The sequence below is a fragment of the Strongylocentrotus purpuratus genome, unplaced genomic scaffold (genome assembly GCF_000002235.5).
Source record: "Strongylocentrotus purpuratus isolate Spur 01 unplaced genomic scaffold, Spur_5.0 spur5_scaffold_9, whole genome shotgun sequence".
Lineage (NCBI taxonomy): Eukaryota > Metazoa > Echinodermata > Echinoidea > Camarodonta > Strongylocentrotidae > Strongylocentrotus > Strongylocentrotus purpuratus.
Window position 1 is genome coordinate 29,155,594 of NW_022145615.1, and position 17,500 is coordinate 29,173,093.

Here is a 17,500-nt window from a genome sequence, read left to right on the forward strand (position 1 = left end):
ATCAAACGGCGAGGGTGAAGTTCACCCAGGAAGAGAAGGAGGCAGTCCAGAAGCTTTTCGAGAGCTGGATAGAAAAGGGTGACATGCCTCGCATAGGCGTGGTGAGGGACATAGTCAAACAAAATAAAAAACTAGCACGTTGCCTCTCTAACCGCTCTTTTCTCCAAGTGAGGGACAGAGTCCGCAACGCAATCAAAGCTCAAACAAAATCTACGTCTATGTAGATCATCAACTATTTCATTCATCTTTCTTTTTTCTCAGTTGCTTTCTTAATGTAATATCCCTCTCAACGCCTATGCAAGGCATGTCGCCTTTTTCTATCCAGCTGTTGATAGTCTAATGAAATGTTTAAGAAATGGCAGTGCACACTTGTCAGTAAGTCTGAATGTTTTGTAAAAGTAGTTTTTGTGATTCTTCTTTCTATTCTTGTTCTTTTACTTTTTACATGATGATTATGATATGCTTTTTATGAATATGAAGGTACAATTGTATCAATAAAAACCTTCAATTGTCATTAATAAAACACTTTGAGCAGGACATAGGAGATAGTTTTGTATTATGTCCGAACTAAATATGAGTTGAGTCAAATCAAAAAATCATAATTATCTACATTGGACGTAAAAATGATTGAGTTATGGCATTTTTGAACTTTTGTATTGTTTCATGAAACAGTTATATGCATAACATGGGCTGTATTTCAATTAGTGACATGCCGCACTGTCATATGCTCGATTTTCCTTATGTGTATTATATTAAATATATATTCCTGTACACTATTAACATATTTTTCAAAAGAATACCCGTTTTACCGGTCCTAAGCTTTGGAACGATTTACGTGAAACTATGAGGAAATCTGTACTTCTATTGGAAGCTTTAAAAAATGTATAATTTTAAATTACAGTGCATAAGTATTAGCCCTATACCCGATGAGGCTGACGAGTGTGTGTGTGTATATTGTATAAGGGGATGTGTATATAACCCAATTATATTGTACTGGCACCATGAAAGCTCTCGTGTTATAAACAGCTTCGCGGGACTCGAACCCACCCAAGTAAAATAAAAAAGAGTTTACAACACACATGAAGCTATATATTAAAGTTAATTAATAATAGCAGTTTGTGTCATATAAGAATTTGCACTTTAGGAATGCAAAAGATTAAATGTATTTTCTTACACCGTAACGAACGTTTCACATCATTGCTTGTAATTTCAGTCCTTAATTTCAATTTCACAGTATGAAATATGAGATAAAATGCACTTGAGAGAGAGAGAGAGAGAACAAAAACACATGGAAAGTTAAAATTGAGATAGTGAGTGAAACTAATATGATGGAAAGTGGCAGTTGAGATAGAGAATGCAATAAAAGGGAGGAAATGATAATAAAGACAGAGAAAGTGGGGATGGAGATAGAAAGAGGGAACATGATGAGGGAAAGTGGAAGTGGAAGTAGAAGTAGTAAGGAAGAGCAGGTAGGGTAGTATGAAATATGAGATGAAATGCACTTGAGAGTGAGAGAGAGAGAGAGAGAACAAAAACACAGGAAAAGTTAAAATTGAGATAGTGAGTGAAACCAATATGATGGAAAGTGGCAGTTGAGATAGAGAATGCAATAGAAAGGGGGGAGGGTGATAATAAAGACAGAGAACGTGGAGATGGTTATAGAAAGAGGGAACATGATGAGGGAAAGTGGAAGTAGAAGTAGTAAGGAAGAGCAGGTAGGGTGGTAGCAGAGGTAGTAATAAAAGTAAGGAAGAGCATTGTCCATTCAGGAGAGAGAAAGAAAGACAGATGAGGGAGGGTAAGAAATATTAAGATATTTAATGATTGACAGATCCGGTGAGAATGAAAGAGGGAGGGGAGTGAGGGAGAATGGGTAGGGTGGTAGTAGAGGTAGTAGAAGTAGTAAGGAAGAGCAGGTAGGGTGGTAGTAGAGGTAGTAATAGAAGTAGGGAAGAGCATTGTCCATTCAGGAGAGAGAGAAAAAAAGAAAAATGAGGGAGGGGTGAGAAATATTAAGATATTTAATGATTGACAGATCTGGTGAGAATGGAAGAGGAAGGGGAGCAAGGGAGAACGGATAGTGTGGTAGTGGAGGTAGTAGAAGTAGTAAAGAAGAACAGATAGGTTGGTAGTAGAGGTGATGTCCACACGGTCATTTTACCTGATGGTCGGGTCCTTGTCCATTGCCCTTTGTTGTAGGCATACCGCCGCCCTCTTCATGTGTTCCTCGCTGGTCTGCAAAGTTACAAAAGAACAAGATTATGTAATAAATACAAGTTCATTTAAAGTTCACTGAGGCATTTCAACCATTATGACAAGAAGAGAAATTGATGAACATGTTCTTTACTGTCTATTGACCACAACTTAATCATACTATTTTAGAGTAAATTTGGGAAAAAAACAAAAATGTAATGAATACCAGGCTGGTGGCTAACCTCTTGAGATATCGATTTAAAAGTGGCTATGTGCCTGTCGTAGCTAGAGGCATTGACTGTTGGGGTTGTACCCAGGATGGTCAGCAAGTTTCTTAAGCCTGCAACTGCCAAACCACCAACCTCCGTTGGTCAGAGTAGTCCTAGGGTTTATTTCTGCAGATTTTCCAGGTCCTTTGCATGAATTTTCTGAGGAAAACAATATGAGGAAAAGTGACATTTGAGATAGAGAATGCAATATGAGGGACAATGACAATTGAGAAGGAAATGAAGACACGATAAAAGAAAGAGGAGATTGTGATAGCAAGAAGGAACACAAACAGCATGTTTCTATTAGTTTTAATGAAATTATCCGTTTCATTTGTTTTCCGGAAAATAGCATATAGTACCAGGGAATGGGCAGTTTCTATCTACGCGTATTATCCGGATAAATACACTGCTCCGATTTAGTGGGTTAAAAGGTTGTGAATAAGTTTGCATCGATCATGCCTAAGGCACCGCAAAGTAATGTGGGACTGCTAGGTCCACCTGGGATTTTAGTGGCGAGGTAAAATATTCCGATCACGTGATTACTCTGATTTCAGGTGTCACTCTGTTACATGTACTCAATCGGAACGGCGTGAGTTTCTGCTAGGCCTACTTAGCTTTGGCCTAAGTAGTAGGCTTAGTCTCCACTCATTTCTAATGAATTGACCACTAGAAACATCAAATTGGGTAGAACAAAGAATTGAAGCACAATAAGGGGGAGGAGGGGGGGGGGGGGAATTAGAAAATGTCCTATGTTTAGTGACGCTGACAACTTTTATGCACCATAACAGCAATCAGAGATCTTTTTTGAATTTTTCCTTGTATATGCTAGGTCAGGACGGCTGTTTTATGTCTTTACATTTCATGTGTAAATGTCAATGCCAACAAATGCGACATCAAAAAAATAAGGGGGGGGGGTGGATCTTCAACATGTCGATGCTATACGGATGCTGAACATGAACATTCTGTATTCGCGCATTAACGTAGCCTTCATATGCCTTTTTTGAATTTTTCCTTGCAAATACTAGGACAGGAAAGCTATCTTTATTATCGTACATGTCTTTGCATTTGATATGTGAAGTGTCAATGCCAACAAATGAGAAATACAAAATATAAGGGGGGTGAATCTTAAACATGCATGCTGGTGGTGTGCAGATGCTGCGATAATCATGGACAATCAGTATTCGCACAATAATGCAACAAACCGAGGCTTATTTTTGATTTTCCCTTGCATATGCTAGGTCAGGAAAGCTCTTTTTATTATCGTGCATGTCTTTGCATTCTATATGTGAACTGTCAATGCCAACAAATGAGAAATACAAAAAATAAGGGGGGTGAATCTTAAACATGCATGCTGGTGGTTTACAGATGCTGCGATAATCATGGACAATCAGTATTCGCACAATAATGCAACAAACCGAGGCTTATTTTTGATTTTCCCTTGCATATGCTAGGTCAGGAAATCTCTTTTTATTATCGTGCATGTCTTTGCATTCTATATGTGAACTGTCAATGCCAACAAATGAGAAATACAAAAAATAAGGGGGGTGAATCTTAAACCTGCAGGTGCTGTACTGATGCTGCGATAATCATTGACAATCAGTATTCGCACAATAATGCAACAAAACGAGGCTTATTTTTAATTTTCCCTTGCACATGCTAGGTCAGGAAAGCTCTCTTTATTATCGTGCATGTCTTTGCATTCTGTATGTGCAGAAGTTAGAACATGCCGATACTGTACGTGAAGCTTTGATATCATGGGCATTCAGTATTAGCACAATAACACAATAAAGTGTAGTCCTACTTACCTTATGGCTTAATGCAATTATTCTTTTGGGCATCTAACAAGTAGACTAATTGATATAAGATCTATATGCTTCACAGTCAGAGTCATACCAGGCAGAGGCCTAATGCCAGGCCTGGAGTTTCGGCCGACAGCCTACCTGTGTTTAGGGGGGAGTGCTTGTTGTTCACGCAAAGTTGCATATCTCACAAAGTTGTGTACAATTTCATGACCTATCGAGAGAAAGTGGATTGATTAAAGTCTAAATTAGTATAAATGGACAGTCAGATAAATATAGGGCACAATACATTTAAAAACTCACCATTTAAATGAATAATAAGAGCTGACTGCCCGCTGGAATGAATCTACTTTTGTTTGTTTAGTTTCTACTGTTACTTTGATTCGTTTGTTATTGTGTGAAGCTCCCTCTACGTGAGAAAAGTACCAATGGCGGGAATTGATGGGAAAAATTAATTTTTGTATCACTTTTTAAGGAAAAAGCATAACAATTAATAAAAAACCAATTGCAGGAAAGTAGGCCTGGATTATCAAAGATCAATTTGAGTATGGTATATTCTGTGGCTTCAATGTAAAAATGTTTTTTTAAAGAACTTTTGTAGAGCACCTATTTTTTGGCCTACACTGTACAAACCTATGGTGAATATTAGATTTTTCGTATTTCGGGGGATATTTTTGTTTGCTAATATTTTGGTTTTATGATTAAAAAATAAGAAACGAATGAATATTTAATGTTAAAAAGGGTTAAAATGTTAAAATTAAAGCAGCCCCCAAGTCATATCTTCAAATTTCAGCCCCAAAAGACTAATTGAAAATTTGCAAAAAAGCGAATTTCGAGAAATACCGTCCTAAACTTTTTTTTTTAAATTGCTTGTAATTAATTAAATAATTAACCAATTTTGCTAATTTTTTCAGGATATGCTCATGATAAGATGCACTAAGCAGTGCATATTTTATTTAAATTTATAAGGGCCTCGATTAGTCTGACCTTTTCATCACCTCAAACAAAAATTCATCTAGTCAATTGTTAAACTCAGTTTTACTTCATTTTTTGGAGAAATGAATAAATCATTTTTTAAAGTGCTAGTTTAAAGAAAAAAACCATCAGGGCTTAGGAGTTAGTGGCCCCAACCGCTATCTAGCAAAATCCTTGAGTTTAATAGGGGTATTGAACCCTATGAACCAGCAAAGGTACCAAAGGGTAAGTACATTTTACTAAAGTACCATTTTCAACACTTTTCCATATTTGAAATTTAAAAAGCGGATCTGTGAAGATTAAGCAACTAAATAGCTTTCATTTAAAAAAAAATGAACAAAATCGATGAAGAATTGAGTGAGCTAATGACATTTTCCAAAACAGTGTGTAGGACATACACCGGCCCCCAAAAGTTACACCGAGGCACCTTTAGAGTTCAAGGTCAATTTAATTACCGGACGAGCATTATTCCGCCGCGATACTCATGTTAGATGAAAGCCCAACTATCTAAGAGTCCACCATAAAAAACCCGAAGGAAATCGACCAAGAATAACTAAATTAGAAGCAATTATAAAAAAAAAGACTGATTCTATGAATCTAATTAGGGTTAGGGTTAGGGTTAGGGTTAGGGTTAGGGTTAGGGTTAGGGTTAGGGTTAGGGTTAGGGTTAGGGTTAGGGTTAGGGTTAGGGTTAGGGTTAGGGTTAGGGTTAGGGTTAGGGTTAGGGTTAGGGTTAGGGTTAGGGTTAGGGTTAGGGTTAGGGTTAGGGTTAGGGTTAGGGTTAGGGTTAGGGTTAGGGTTAGGGTTAGGGTTAGGGTTAGGGTTTAGGGTTAGGGTTAGGGTTAGGGTTAGGGTTAGGGTTAGGGTTAGGGTTAGGGTTAGGGTTAGGGTTAGGGTTAGGGTTAGGGTTAGGGTTAGGGTTAGGGTTAGGGTTAGGGTTAGGGTTAGGGTTAGGGTTAGGGTTAGGGTTAGGGTTAGGGTTAGGGTTAGGGTTAGGGTTAGGGTTAGGGTTAGGGTTAGGGTTAGGGTTAGGGTTAGGGTTAGGGTTAGGGTTAGGGTTAGGGTTAGGGTTAGGGTTAGGGTTAGGGTTAGGGTTAGGGTTAGGGTTAGGGTTAGGGTTAGGGTTAGGGTTAGGGTTAGGGTTAGGGTTAGGGTTAGGGTTAGGGTTAGGGTTAGGGTTAGGGTTAGGGTTAGGGTTAGGGTTAGGGTTAGGGTTAGGGTTAGGGTTAGGGTTAGGGTTAGGGTTAGGGTTAGGGTTAGGGTTAGGGTTAGGGTTAGGGTTAGGGTTAGGGTTAGGGTAGGGTTAGGGTTAGGGTTAGGGTTAGGGTTAGGGTTAGGGTTAGGGTTAGGGTTAGGGTTAGGGTTAGGGTTAGGGTTAGGGTTAGGGTTAGGGTTAGGGTTAGGGTTAGGGTTAGGGTTAGGGTTAGGGTTAGGGTTAGGGTTAGGGTTAGGGTTAGGGTTATTTTTGTACTACCTCTTGGCGCCCGAGAAAATACATGGCTTCTAAAAATATACAATTGGCGTCTGAGTATCTACAGTGGCATCTGAAAACCTACAATTGGCGTCTGAGTTTCTACAATGGCGTCTGAAAAGCCACAGATGGCGTCCTATTATCTACAGCTCGGCGCCCGTAAAGCTACATGCTACCCTAAAACTTACATGTTGGCTTCTTTTCATTTTACTCCTCTTAAAAGTAGATTTCCTTCAAAGTTATGGGCTGCCCATTGGTTTTTACAGGTAAGAAACGATATTTAACTTCCATTTTACCATTTACTTACGTTTTGTTTGAAAATAATTAGTTTTTAGTGAAATATGACGGTTTTTAGTGTCCAATGTTTTTTTTGGGTAAAATTTACCGAAACTTGTCTGATTTAGGACCTTTTTCTTTCACTTTAATCCCTTTTATCTTAGAATTGCAATCGTTTTGTTCTTCATGAATGAAAGATATCAATTCCTTATAGATTCATCAATCTATAAGTGTTTGCATATTCGATTTTGTATTTTGAATAACAAAATATCAGCATTTTTGTCGATTTACTACGAAAACCGATTCAAAAAAATTCAGGGTGCTGTTGCCGATCTGTGCCATCACCGTTAAATAGCTAGCTTTGTTCCTGACCACCACTGACAGGGCATTTGACCGAGGCACTTTTCCGCCTGAAGTACTGGCCTGGTATTCGGCTGTTTTCTGGTATACAATGACGTGCAATGACATGGTAAGCAATTTAGATTGACCCCACTTATTTTCTTATTTCATACTTTTTATCCAAAAAGAGCCACTTCAATATGTTGAGTACAAATGAAAGTTTTTGTTTATGGTATCCATCCACTTGGCAAAGATGAAATTGATTGAAAAATCTCATTTGTTTTGAGTGGAAAACCTATGGCAATTTGCTCCACAACTCCTGGCCTAGCATTCGGCTGTTATCTGGTGAAGAAAAGTGATGCATTTGGTATGATACAAAATTTAGATTGACCCCATTTATTTTCTTACGTTTTGTTTTTTATCGACAAAAAGCCCCCGCGATATGTTAAGTACACTTGAATATCATTGTTTACGTTGTCCATCCACGTAGCAAACATTAAATTGCTTGACAAATCTCATTTGACCGAGGCACTTTTCCGCCTGAAGTACTGGCCTGGTATTCGGCTGTTTTCTGGTATGCAATGACGTGCAATGACATGGTAAGCAATTTAGATTGACCCCACTTATTTTCTTATTTCATACTTTTTATCCAAAAAGAGCCACTTCAATATGTTGAGTACAAATGAAAGTTTTTGTTTACGGTATCCATCCACTTGGCAAAGATGAAATTGATTGAAAAATCTCATTTGTTTTGAGTGGAAAACCTATGGCAATTTGCTCCACAACTCCTGGCCTAGCATTCGGCTGTTATCTGGTGAAGAAAAGTGATGCATTTGGTATGATAAAAAATTTAGATTGACCCCATTTATTTTCTTACGTTTTGTTTTTTATCGACAAAAAGCCCCTGCGATATGTTAAGTACACTTGAATATCATTGTTTACGGTGTCCATCCACGTAGCAAACATTAAATTGCTTGACTAATCTCATTTGTTTCAAGCTGAACACCCTTCATTAGGTGTTCAACTTGAAACAAATGATACTTTTCAATGTGTGGTGCATTTGGTATGATACAAAATTTAGATTGACCCATTTATTTTTGACAGTTATGTTTTTTCGACAAAAAGGCCCTGCGATATGTTTTGTTTCCAGCAGAAAAACTTGAAAGGGCGATCTCCCTTGCCAAGTATTTAGCCGTTTCAATTGGATGATTACGCAAAACCGTCATTAACTCCAACTTCGTGGACGTCCTATTGAAATGTATGATACAGAATTAACATTCGTTTCTCAAGGATGTCTACAAACTAAACTTAGTGATGGTTTTGAGTAACGGCCCCTCGTTGTTAAAGTTCTGCCTTCCGGTGCACTTGATAAGATACACAATTTAGTTTGACGCCATTTTTTGTTCTAATTTTATGGGGTTTTTTTAACGACTTTAATATACTAGCCACTGCGATATGTTAATTCTATAGAAAATCTTAGTATAAGGTGTCCATCAACTACATCGACCTCAACATGTGCTCCATCAATTACACTTGCTAATATTTCAATTATAATTAATTGCTTCATTTGTTTATACATTTCTTATAGGGTTATATATGAGCGACGTGTAGGTTGACGTCGAACAATGGGCAGAGGTAATACATACACGAAACTGGACACATGGGACCGATGTATATTTAGGAACAAGGAATGACGACTTATTATCGCACATGTGTAAATATAATTAAAGAGTATTAAGAAGTGATCGTATCCATACTAATTTAAGGGGAGTCTATCCTTATTGTAAGGATAAGAGGACGTTTTGTGGGCAAATACGAAGATTTCAAAATGTAAAATCTCGCCATTTTGTACGGACAGAGGGTCCGAGCTTACGAACGATGCGAGCAACTTCCACTCCAAAAGTTAATCGACATCGGTATGTATTTAGCTGGCTGCTGACCCATCTAAAAGTCCTCAAGTTACTATTTTACCATATTTTTAAAGCTTAATAAATTTCCTTTCATAATTTTTAGCTACTTTTGGGGCCTTCGGAAAAAATTGTGGAATTTAAGACGAAAATCAAAACTTCAAATTTCCAAAAAAAAGTCATCGTTCTAACTACTGATTTTTATAATTTTTTCCCACTTTTTTGAAAAAATAAAGATGATATTTCCGTGATTTTAACTTTTAACTCTTCAAAACAAAAACAATCATTTGAAAATCTCATTTTATAACGGAGCTACGAGCATTTCAAAACGAGTCTTCATTTGCGACTTCTGAGGTTTTGTAGCCACACATGCTAATATACTGTTAGTGCCAATTCTCACAGTGAGCTATTTGACCCATTCAATTAACCCCACATTCCATTAAAGGTGGTCATGGCAACAGGCCTCCAAGGCCACTATACTTACAAGAAGCTGTATGCAATGTACATACTCTCATAGAAACCGGTTTTGTACACTACTATTCTATTGTACAATCTTTCTGAGGCCATCTTAAACTATAATACTTTCGATCATTTTCTCTTATGTTATTCATTGTTTTTCTTCTCTCTTTCCTCTTATTATTCTGTAGTTTCCTTCTATTGATCATCTTCTCTTATGTTATTCATTGTTTTTCTTCTCTCTTTCCTCTTATTATTCTGTAGTTTCCTTCTATTGATCATCTTCTCTTATGTTATTCATTGTTTTTCTTCTCTCTTTCCTCTTAATATTCTATATTTTCCTTCTATTGATCATCTTCTCTTATGTTATTCATTGTTTTTCTTCTATCTCTCCTCTCATTATTCTTTATTGTCCTTCTATCATCTCCTCTTATGTTTCATACATATGACACAAAGTGATATGATTACTGAACTTGAATAGCTACATGTACATGTATGCTGTAAAATCTTTTTGTTTTGTACTTGGGTGGGTTCGAATCCCGCGAAGCTGTTTTTAGCACAAGAGCTTTCATGGTGCCAGTACAATATCATTTGGTTCTATAGCATTCAACGTGCACATTTCTGATACAGATACAAATGTTGAAAGTAAAGAGGACATCTCCTCAGAATTGGCAGAGAACTCAAAGATAAACTAATTGAGTATAAGGCACTTGTTTAGAGACATAAGAGGACAATTTAGAATTGTTGTTCTGGATCCAGTTTAGAACAAGGCTTTTAATTTCTTTGTAACAATAACCTAAGTGACCACGGTATAGATCTGTTTGAAATAAGGAGCACCCAGTCCTGCAACTGCCACGCCCACCATCGGTTTGTCCACAGGATCTTCATCCCTGGTATGCTTGCCATATTGTATAATATTGTATTTATGTTTAGCATAGGCTAGGTTTAGATCATTCCTATTGTGATCAGGCCCAACCGATTTGATTGTTTTGGATAAATTATGCCCCCCCCCCCCCTTCAAATTTTTTGTTAATTATAATTCACTCCTAAATCAGTGACTTATAATCGAATATATAGTTGGCCAAAAGAGTCCTAGACATCTTAATTGATGAGGAGAAACAAAGGAACAGAGTGCTGGTGATGCCATGTGTCATTCCAAATGCTGACACCAATTACACCACAAGTAACTGTTTTCTTCTCTTCATTTTATTATTCTAGGTAAGCTTATTCTCATTTATATTTTATATCTTATTATTAACTGTATATGTAATTGTTATCATTAATGTCATGTATCACCCTCTTAATATTAATATATTCCATATCAGGAATATATGGACTTTTAGGGATGAAATATGAAGATAGCTTTGTGACTGTGATGGTGCACTAAACTTAGTTCAGCGAGTACTCTAATGCTGATGTACTTTTGTGTTCAGATATATATATATATCGCCAGGATATTGTTACTAAACAGTATAATGAATTAATGAGTTTTGCAAGTACATATAAGTGTGTACTATTTCAATGTTTTATTATCATGCGTTAGAAGGTATAGAATCAGTAGAAGAATAGGATGATTTGTATGATGTGAATGAACGTCTCATGAAATGGTAGTGTATGTGGATATATATACCCATTTCACAGCTAGTGGGTTAACATATATGCAAGCCTGTATATTGTAGCCACTTGCATAGACTTACTGTCGTGAAGTGTAAACATGGTACCCAAGTTGTGTATAGATTAGATGTGAATAGGACCTTTGTTATAAGAGAGGGATTTAGTCGCCTCTCTGATAAGCTACATCTAAACAGTTTGGTAAATAGAGTTTCTCTCCTCCACCAGCGATAGAAGTCTAATTAGGCGCAGACCCATTTAAAAGATGTAGTTTGTTATATTATATAATAGTGCAGTTATTGATTGATTAATAATCGAAGCACACATTTAATGAGTTTGATTATATATTATTATATTGTACATGTGTATTTTGTAACCATGATACTACAATAGAGCAATGAGCTTAGTAATTTATTAGTTATGTTAGAGAAGGCAACTTCAGTGGTCTGAATTGTAGAATAATTGAGAATTAGGCAAACCCAGCAGAAGTTTCGGCAAGATGCTTTATCTCACCAGTTTGGTAGAAATCAGTTTCTCTAAAGCTCATGCATATATTCGTTTATTAAATCTTAAGTTTATTTTCAGATGATTTATACAATCATTACATGTATTTAATTGTCCTTGTGGGTTTTGAGACAACGTAAAACTGTTATACATGTAGTTGTATATTTGTAGAATGTATAGTTTTATCTTGACTTATTATGTTGCGGATGCACCAGTAATTTGGAATTGCTTGGTTCTTAAAACGAAAGGATTATATATAGTAGAATATATTCTATACTAAACTTTTAATAGATGAACAGATATATGAGTGCATCATATAGTTACCAGAATTGCAACACGTGTATTCAAAGATGGGATACTAAGTTAACTATTAATTGAATTTGTTAGAAATGGAATTCAACCTTATATTTTACCTGTGGTATTTAAGCCACGAAAGTTTAGTTAGAATTAACTAAAACTATATTATTGTAAGCTGTTTATATACTTAGTTAGAAGTTAGATTAGGTTTTGTTACGAGAGAAGATCTGGCTATTGCAGATCGATGTGATATAGTTTTAATGTATAAAACTGAAGCATGAACATGTGTTCATGATCGCCGTTGATATTTGATTACTCTTATTCATGAATATTCTTGCTTATTGCGATGGTATTAAGAGTAATAAAAGTCATTCTACATGCTGATACCAATTACACCACAAGTAACTGTTTTCTTCTCTTCATTTTATTATTCTAGCTCCCCTTCCCTGATAGGGGCGTTACACTATTTATATTGTTGTTTTGTTGTATTCTGTATTCTTTGTATTATTAAGCTATGTTTGTATTCTTTATTATGTATCATTATCATGATATGTACATGTGTTGTACTCTCATACCCCAGAAGGGGGTCGAATGAGTCAATAAATTCTATTCTATTCTATGAAACACATTTAAATGACAATTGCAGACCTTTTAGTTGCTTTCCTTGACGGTATTTTCAGACTTGGTTAAAGATTCATTGATGACATTTCAAAATTGTGATGGAATAGGGTTAGACATCTATACAATAATTTGCTGAATTGTTTGAAATATTTGCTTATTAATGCTTTTTTTTAAATGTGCAATTCACAATTCTTTTCTTTATTTCTTTCACCCCCCCCCTTCTCTTTCTCCATAATAGTGCTCGACCACCAGCACCAAAAAACTGAGGGTGAAGTGCAAAAAACTACCCCAACATAATGAGCATCCAATCCCGCTACTACCAGACACATCATCCGTTAGTGTGTCAGCTGGATAATCATCCCTGGTATGTAACGCATTTAAATGGCAATTGCAGCCCTTTTAGCTCCTTTCTTTGACGGGTAATGTTAGACTTGTTCAGAATTTCATCAATGTCATTTTAAAACTGTGATGGAATAGTGTTAGACATCTATACAATAATTTGCTGAATTGTCTGAAATACTTGCTTATTGGTGTTATTTTTTAAATGTGCAACTCTGTTATTATGGGTCAAATTGTTTCACAATTCATTTCTTGATGTCTTTCATCCCCCTCTCCTCTCTTTCTCCATGATAGTTCTGCAGTACCAGCGATCAAGCGGCGAGGGTAAAATTCACCCAGGAAGAGAAGGAGGCAGTCCAGAAGCTTTTCCAGAGCTGGATAGAAAAGGGTGACATGCCTCGCATAGGCGTGGTGAGGGACATAGTTAAACAAAATAAAAAAGTAGCACGTTGCCTCTCTAACCGATCATTTCTCCAAGTGAGGGACAGAGTCCGCAATGCAATAAAAGCTCAAACAAAATCTACGTCTATGTAGATCATCAACTATTTCATTCATCTTTCTTTTTTCTCAGTTGCTTTCTTAATGTAATATCCCTCACAACGCCTATGCAAGGCATGTCACCTTTTTCTATCCAGCTGTTGATATTCTAATGAAATGTTTAAGAAATGGCAGTGCACACTTGTCAGTAAGTCTGAATGTTTTGTTAAAGTAGTTTTCGTGATTCTTCTTTCTATTCTTGTTCTTTTACTTTTTACATGATTATGATATGCTTTTTATGAATATGAAGGTACAATTGTATCAATAAAAACCTTCAATTGTCATTAATAAAACACTTTGAGCAGGACATAGGAGATAGTTTTGTATTATGTCCGAACTAAATATGAGTTGAGTCAAATCAAAAAATCATAATTATCTACATTGGACGTAAAAATGATTGAGTTATGGCATTTTTGAACTTTTGTATTGTTTCATGAAACAGTTATATGCATAACATGGGCTGTATTTCGATTAGTGACATGCCGCACTGTCATATGCTCGATTTTCCTTATGTGTATTATATTAAATATATATTCCTGTACACTATTAACATATTTTTAAAAAGAATACCCGTTTTACCGGTCCTAAGCTTTGGAACGATTTACCTTAAACTATGAGGAAATCTGTACTTCTATTGGAAGCTTTAAAAAATGTATAATTTTAAATTACAGTGCATAAGTATTAGCCCTATACCCGATGAGGCTGACGAGTGTGTGTGTGTATATTGTATAAGGGGATGTGTATATAACCCAATTATATTGTACTGGCACCATGAAAGCTCTCGTGTTATAAACAGCTTCGCGGGACTCGAACCCACCCAAGTAAAATAAAAAAGAGTTTACAACACACATGAAGCTATATATTAAAGTTAATTAATAATAGCAGTTTGTGTCATATATATTTAAAAGAATTTGCACTTTAGGAATGCAAAAGATTAAATGTATTTTCTTACACCGTAACGAACGTTTCACATCATTGCTTGTAATTCCAGTCCTTAATTTCAATTTCACAGTATGAAATATGAGATAAAATGCACTTGAGAGAGAGAGAGAGAGAGAGAGAACAAAAACACAGGGAAAGTTAAAATTGAGATAGTGAGTGAAACTAATATGATGGAAAGTGGCAGTTGAGATAGAGAATGCAATAAAAGGGGGGAAATGATAATAAAGACAGAGAAAGTGGGGATGGAGATAGAAAGAGGGAACATGATGAGGGAAAGTGGAAGTGGAAGTAGAAGTAGTAAGGAAGAGCAGGTAGGGTAGTATGAAATATGAGATGAAATGCACTTGAGAGAGAGAGAGAGAGAGAGAGAACAAAAACACAGGGAAAGTTAAAATTGAGATAGTGAGTGAAACCAATATGATGGAAAGTGGCAGTTGAGATAGAGAATGCAATAGAAAGGGGGAGGGTGATAATAAAGACAGAGAACGTGGAGATGGTTATAGAAAGAGGGAACATGATGAGGGAAAGTGGAAGTAGAAGTAGTAAGGAAGAGCAGGTAGGGTGGTAGCAGAGGTAGTAATAAAAGTAAGGAAGAGCATTGTCCATTCAGGAGAGAGAAAGAAAGACAGATGAGGGAGGGTAAGAAATATTAAGATATTTAATGATTGACAGATCCGGCGAGAATGAAAGAGGGAGGGGAGTGAGGGAGAATGGGTAGGGTGGTAGTAGAGGTAGTAGAAGTAGTAAGGAAGAGCAGGTAGGGTGGTAGTAGAGGTAGTAATAGAAGTAGGGAAGAGCATTGTCCATTCAGGAGAGAGAAAGAAAGACAGATGAGGGAGGGTAAGAAATATTAAGATATTTAATGATTGACAGATCTGGTGAGAATGGAAGAGGAAGGGGAGCAAGGGAGAACGGATAGTGTGGTAGTGGAGGTAGTAGAAGTAGTAAAGAAGAACAGATAGGTTGGTAGTAGAGGTGATGTCCACACGGTCATTTTACCTGATGGTCGGGTCCTTGTCCATTGCCCTTTGTTGTAGGCATACCGCCGCCCTCTTCATGTGTTCCTCGCTGGTCTGCAAAGTTACAAAAGAACAAGATTATGTAATAAATACAAGTTCATTTAAAGTTCACTCAGGCATTTCAACCATTATGACAAGAAGAGAAATTGATGAACATGTTCTTTACTGTCTATTGACCACAACTTAAGCATACTATTTTAGAGTAAATTTGGGAAAAAAACAAAAATGTAATGAATACCAGGCTGGTGGCTAACCTCTTGAGATATCGATTTAAAAGTGGCTATGTGCCTGTCGAAGCTAGAGGCATTGACTGTTGGGGTTGTACCCAGGATGGTCAGCAAGTTTCTTAAGCCTTCAACTGCCAAACCACCAACCTCCGTTGGTCAGAGTAGTCCTAGGGTTTATTTCTGCAGATTTTCCAGGTCCTTTGCATGAATTTTCTGAGGAAAACAATATGAGGAAAAGTGACATTTGAGATAGAGAATGCAATATGAGGGACAATGACAATTGAGAAGGAAATGAAGACACGATAAAAGAAAGAGGAGATTGTGATAGCAAGAAGGAACACAAACAGCATGTTTCTATTAGTTTTAATGAAATTATCCGTTTCATTTGTTTTCCGGAAAATAGCATATAGTACCAGGGAATGGGCAGTTTCTATCTACGCGTATTATCCGGATAAATACACTGCTCCGATTTAGTGGGTTAAAAGGTTGTGAATAAGTTTGCATCGATCATGCCTAAGGCACCGCAAAGTAATGTGGGACTGCTAGGTCCACCTGGGATTTTAGTGGCGAGGTAAAATATTCCGATCACGTGATTACTCTGATTTCAGGTGTCACTCTGTTACATGTACTCAATCGGAACGGCGTGAGTTTCTGCTAGGCCTACTTAGCTTTGGCCTAAGTAGTAGGCTTAGTCTCCACTCATTTCTAATGAATTGACCACTAGAAACATCAAATTGGGTAGAACAAAGAATTGAAGCACAATAAGGGGGAGGAGGGGGGGGGGGGGGAATTAGAAAATGTCCTATGTTTAGTGACGCTGACAACTTTTATGCACCATAACAGCAATCAGAGATCTTTTTTGAATTTTTCCTTGTATATGCTAGGTCAGGACGGCTGTTTTATGTCTTTACATTTCATGTGTAAATGTCAATGCCAACAAATGCGACATCAAAAAAATAAGGGGGGGGGGGGTGGATCTTCAACATGTCGATGCTATACGGATGCTGAACATGAACATTCTGTATTCGCGCATTAACGTAGCCTTCATATGCCTTTTTTGAATTTTTCCTTGCAAATACTAGGACAGGAAAGCTATCTTTATTATCGTACATGTCTTTGCATTTGATATGTGAAGTGTCAATGCCAACAAATGAGAAATACAAAATATAAGGGGGGTGAATCTTAAACATGCATGCTGGTGGTGTGCAGATGCTGCGATAATCATGGACAATCAGTATTCGCACAATAATGCAACAAACCGAGGCTTATTTTTGATTTTCCCTTGCATATGCTAGGTCAGGAAAGCTCTTTTTATTATCGTGCATGTCTTTGCATTCTATATGTGAACTGTCAATGCCAACAAATGAGAAATACAAAAAATAAGGGGGGTGAATCTTAAACATGCATGCTGGTGGTTTACAGATGCTGCGATAATCATGGACAATCAGTATTCGCACAATAATGCAACAAACCGAGGCTTATTTTTGATTTTCCCTTGCATATGCTAGGTCAGGAAATCTCTTTTTATTATCGTGCATGTCTTTGCATTCTATATGTGAACTGTCAATGCCAACAAATGAGAAATACAAAAAATAAGGGGGGTGAATCTTAAACCTGCAGGTGCTGTACTGATGCTGCGATAATCATTGACAATCAGTATTCGCACAATAATGCAACAAAACGAGGCTTATTTTTAATTTTCCCTTGCACATGCTAGG

The 17,500-nt window shown here is 36.9% G+C and overlaps 1 protein-coding gene and 3 long non-coding RNA genes across 5 annotated transcripts in view; 2 read left to right on the top strand and 2 right to left on the bottom strand.

Moving 5' to 3' along the window:
- LOC115920741 lies at positions 1-1,181 on the top strand (the record flags this gene model as incomplete). The annotated part of the gene is given in 1 exon segment (XM_030977276.1): positions 1-1,181. A coding segment is annotated over 1 exon segment (224 nt), but the record flags the coding sequence as incomplete, so codon positions are not given.
- A 979-nt stretch (positions 1,182-2,160) lies between these two features.
- Positions 2,161-4,955, bottom strand: LOC115920499. Its single transcript, XR_004062382.1, has 3 exons — positions 4,565-4,955; positions 2,436-2,621; positions 2,161-2,235 (listed from the first exon to the last, which is right to left on the bottom strand). It is a non-coding gene; the product is annotated as an uncharacterized LOC115920499 (long non-coding RNA).
- Positions 4,956-10,295: 5,340 nt separating this feature from the next.
- On the top strand, positions 10,296-14,553 carry LOC115920641. Of its 2 annotated transcripts, none has more exons than XR_004062445.1 (3): positions 10,296-10,578; positions 12,957-13,082; positions 13,352-14,553. It is a non-coding gene; the product is annotated as an uncharacterized LOC115920641 (long non-coding RNA). The 2 variants fall into 2 exon arrangements; XR_004062446.1 differs by lacking the exon at positions 10,296-10,578 and adding an exon at positions 10,587-10,903.
- A 981-nt stretch (positions 14,554-15,534) lies between these two features.
- LOC115920489 overlaps positions 15,535-17,500 on the bottom strand; it is a 3,467-nt gene continuing 1,501 nt past the window's right edge. The window contains exons 2-3 of the long non-coding RNA XR_004062375.1: positions 15,810-15,995; positions 15,535-15,609 (exon numbers count right to left, since the gene is read on the bottom strand). This is a non-coding gene — a long non-coding RNA (uncharacterized LOC115920489). The remainder of the gene's footprint in view (positions 15,610-15,809; positions 15,996-17,500) is intronic.